Source organism: Mustela putorius, unplaced genomic scaffold (genome assembly GCF_011764305.1).
Source record: "Mustela putorius furo isolate JIRA1106 unplaced genomic scaffold, ASM1176430v1.1 tig00003896_pilon_pilon_pilon, whole genome shotgun sequence".
Taxonomy (NCBI): domain Eukaryota; kingdom Metazoa; phylum Chordata; class Mammalia; order Carnivora; family Mustelidae; genus Mustela; species Mustela putorius.
In genome coordinates this window covers 14,408,121-14,412,372 of record NW_025422045.1, presented here as the reverse complement: position 1 = coordinate 14,412,372, position 4,252 = coordinate 14,408,121, and the positions used below count along the sequence as shown (strand labels likewise).

Here is a 4,252-nt window from a genome sequence, read left to right as displayed (position 1 = left end):
AATTGAAAGTACTTTCAACCAAAAATTTATAATACTTCTCTTTGATTTAGTCATTTCAATAGTTCAAATGTCAATTCATTTTATTTGCTTTAATGAATCTATTCTGTGTACTGCAAAAAAAAAAAAGTAGGATAACTTTCAGTAAAAATAATATACTACTGGGTTGATAAAGTATTCAAATTTTCCAATCAGTTCTTTAAAATATTGCTCCACACCAAAATATGTTAAATGTTCCTTTTTTCCCACTTCTACAGAGACCAAACTTTGAGCAGTTTATGGACTTAAATCTAAACTCTCAATTGTATGCAGTGTATATTTCTATGTATGCATTTCTGTATTTGTTGTATTGTGTTTTCATTATCTCTTTATGAATCCATTTCCCCTACCATATTATGTGATATTTGTGGGGAAAGACTAGGAAAGGAAGGAAAGGATAAGGGAGGAAGAGAAGGAAGGGAGAGAAGGTGGGAGGGAGCAAGGAGGCAGTTTCTGGGGAGATACACTTCTGTTTTTAAGAGAAATGGTCAGGGGCACCTAGGTGGTTCAGTTATTAAGTGGATGCCTTCAGTTCAGGTCATGATCCTAAGGACCTGGAATCAAGCCCCACATCAGACTCCCTGCTCAGTGGGAGGTCTGATTCTCCCTCTCCCACTCCCCCTGTGTGTGTTCACTCTCTCGCTGTCTCTCTCTCTATGTTTCAAATAAATAAAATCTTTTTAAAAAGAGAGAGAGAGAGAGGTGGTCAGGTTCCTCAGAGGTATCTTTCTCTTGTAACCTCATTCTTAACCATTCATTATAGATTAAGAAAGCTTAATTTGAGTTGAAGAGGTCTATAGCAGTTAAATGAGATACTGAGTTAGAGTGTTTATTCTCCTACTCTAAAAGTAAGAAAAGATAAACCTTGACAACATGGAAAGGTCTAAGTTTAGCCCACCTAAAGACAGAAAAAAAAAAAATAGTCTCAATTACTGCCTGTTCAATGAAAGCTACAAGATAGTTGAATTTTAAAGCCTATTCCTTAAAATCATTAATAAGTTACAGACCGTTTAAGGTATCAGCTAATTCTCCAATTCTGCCATTCTGATAAGCTAGCCCTTCTGTTTTTCCTTCAAGGAGACCTTGCGGCTCCAAATCCGTTTCATGGCATTCTTTACATCCGCATTCCTCAGAGTGTAGATGAGTGGGTTTAACATTGGGGTGATGGTAGTATAAAACACAGACACAGCCTTATCCAGTGGGAAAGTAGTGGATGGACGCAGATAAATAAAGAAACAAGGGACAAAGAAGAAAGTCACTACAGTGAAATGAGACCCACAGGTAGATAGAGCCTTGCGCCGGCTCTCTGAAGACCGCTTGCGAAGACTAAATAGAATAACAGTGTAGGAGGCCAGAAGAATGAGGAAACACCCCAGAGCGATGAGACCACTGTTGACAACCACTAACATATTTACCAGGGTTGTATCAGCACAGGCAAGGTTTAGGACTGGGTGGACATCACAAACGTAGTGGTCAATGACTTGATTATTGCAGAAAGGTAGCTGAAAGGTCAGGAAGGTCTGAACAAATGAATGACCCAGGGCTCCCAACCAGGACAGTGATGCCAGCACAATACAAACATTGGCACTCATGATGGTAGTATAACGGAGAGGTTGGCAAATGGCAGCATAGCGGTCAAAAGCCATAATGGTCAAGACAAAAATCTCAGCACAACCAAAAAAGTGGAAGGTAAACATCTGAGTTACACAGCCCCAGTAGGAAATGGTCTTTTTCTCAGAAATAAAGTCTGCAATCATCTTGGGTGTTGTGGCTGAGGCATAGGCAATGTCCACAAATGACAGGTTACTAAGGAAGAAATACATGGGTGTATGGAGTCGGGGATCAGAAAAGACCGTAAGCAGAATTAGCAAATTTCCCACCATGATCACGATGTAGAAGAGGAGGAATAAGGCAAAGAACATCAGTTGCATTCCAGGATCTTGGGAAAGTCCTAGGAATATAAACTCCGTGACATTGTTAGCCACTTCCGTGGGGACCCAAGTGATACTGGTTTGGTGGCTCTGGTTCCCTGAAAAAATGAATAAATACCACAAACCACTATAAGCATGGTAAAGCCTAACTGGAAGAGTCTTGTGAAAATATTTAACTGATGTTAAGTAGTAAGTGAAATTCTTCATATTTCTTGAACATAGTTAATAGGTATTCTCCTCTCCATTAATCTTTTATCACATTATTTGCCCATATGGGATTTTCTGTTACACCTAAACCTATATTTCTCAGGTGTTTAATGTGTGTAAGAATAGTGTGCCATGGGGCGCCTGGGTGAACGCTGTTGGGCATCTGCTGCTGTGTTCTGCTCAGGTAATGATCCCAGGGTCATGGTATCGACTCCTGCATAGGGCTCCCTGCTCCCCGGGGAGCCTGCTTTTCCCTCTCACTCTGCCTGCCACTCCCCTGCTTGTGCTTGCTCTCTCTCTCTCTCTCTCTCCCCCTCTGTGTGTGTGTTTCAAATGAATAAATAAAATCTTCAAAAAAGAAAAAAAGACAAGGAATAGTACACACCATATAAGTGCTAGAAGAATCACCCATGAAGCACTTAGGTTACATGACACATTGTAAATGAATATATAATTATCGTCACCCATCTTATTGACTGGAGAACATGCTGAATGGAAGAGGGAGAAAGTCTGGATAAGAGTCCTCTTAGGACACTAAACTCCTTACTATGCCCATCTCCTAGTTCCCGTTTATATGTATTTCCAAGCATTCCATGTTTAGAAAATATGTCTACTGCTGACACCCACCCTCTCAAATACATTCTTTGATTACAGTATTACCAGAATATAGTCCATATTCTTGAACGGTTTCCCTTAAGAGTTTAGGTAGGATGACCCAAAAATGTTTGAACAGCTGCTATATTCTTTCTGAATAGTGACAATCTCAATGTCATCTGGGGTCCCCTCGGAGGCTGAGAAAACTATTCCAACTCTAAGACCCAAGATCTTTCTACTATCTTCACTGGAAGAAAGATCATAGGATTTAAAGGTAGAACAACATGGCCCGACTCAACAGCTCTGCCTCTTACAGGCTGTGTGATCTTAACATAATTTTTCTCACTTCTATTAACTTCAGTGTCTTCCCAGGGAAAAGATAATGCCACCCATGTGAATATCCTATTAATTAATGGACATAAAAGCAACAAGTTACCAGTAAATCTAAGTCATAACCATTTCAGTGAAAGAATAGCAGAAGCATCAGTATCAAATGTCTGAACATTGTGGACCAGGGCCTCTATGGGATGGATCATTTCCAATGGTCCATCCACATTCTTAGGTCAGATTTAGTCTCTCAGATAATTCCAAAGAGTAAATACTAGCTATAATGGTGTTAAAGAAACAACTTCATAAGCCCACCTAAATTATTTCAAATCAAACAAATTACAAGACTGCAGCTCCCTAAAATCCTCTGGGAAAGAGATTTAGTCTTTAGTTTCTTCTGTGAGTGATCTGCAAGGAAGAGAGATCAAATATTCTGGATCTCTTTCCTAACATGAAGTTCCCTCCCACAGCAAGCTCTTTGTGCAATAGTATCCTTGACTTCAATATCCCTCATAGAGACATTAAGACACATGTACATGTTTTCATGTCTCTGGTCACTTGACATCATTTTATTACCTGCCAATATTTTGAACTTATACCTATAGAAACATTTAAAGTACCAATTTATCCTGTTCCTGTATTTTTCTACAACTGAGGGAGTAACTTACTAAATATTTGTGGAACAAAGAGATAAGGAATATTGGGACGCCTGAGTGGCTCAGTTGGTTAAGCAGCTGCCTTCGGCTTAGGTCATGATCCCAGCGTCCTGGGATTGAGTCCCACATCGGGCTCCTTGTTCAGCAGGAAACTGCCTCTGCCTCTGCCTGCCACTCTATCTGCCTGTGCTCACTCTCTTTGACAAAAAAAAAAAAATGTTTAAAGAGATAAGGAATATGAATAAGTAAAGTCTTGAAAAAAAAATCTGGCCATGTGTACATGTAGCATAACACAGACTATTTATGGTACCATCTATATCATCTACACTTCACACAACACCAATATTTATTCATCCTTTCAATTGAAATATTTATGGAGCACATTTGCCATATCCGGTATTATGCTATGAACATGAAAAGATAAATAAAACCCAATACCTGGCATAAAGCCTTTCATTTTAAAGTAGTGCCTTTAAAAGACCTTCTCAAATCCTCTTAGAC

At 39.4% G+C, this 4,252-nt stretch overlaps 1 protein-coding gene across 1 annotated transcript; it reads right to left on the bottom strand.

The window, feature by feature from the left end:
• Window positions 1-1,088: 1,088 nt before the first annotated feature.
• LOC101678688 (olfactory receptor 4S2-like) lies at window positions 1,089-2,024 on the bottom strand. Its single transcript, XM_004781745.2, has one exon. The coding sequence runs from the start codon at window positions 1,965-1,967 to the stop codon at window positions 1,089-1,091; it is 879 nt and encodes a 292-aa protein (XP_004781802.2). The 5' UTR covers window positions 1,968-2,024.
• Window positions 2,025-4,252: the final 2,228 nt, after the last annotated feature.

What these genes read in the sequence shown, in the direction of transcription:
- LOC101678688 (XM_004781745.2), bottom strand. Translation starts at nt 1,967, where the DNA reads ATGCAACTGATGTTCTTTGCCTTATTCCTCCTCTTCTACATCGTGATC.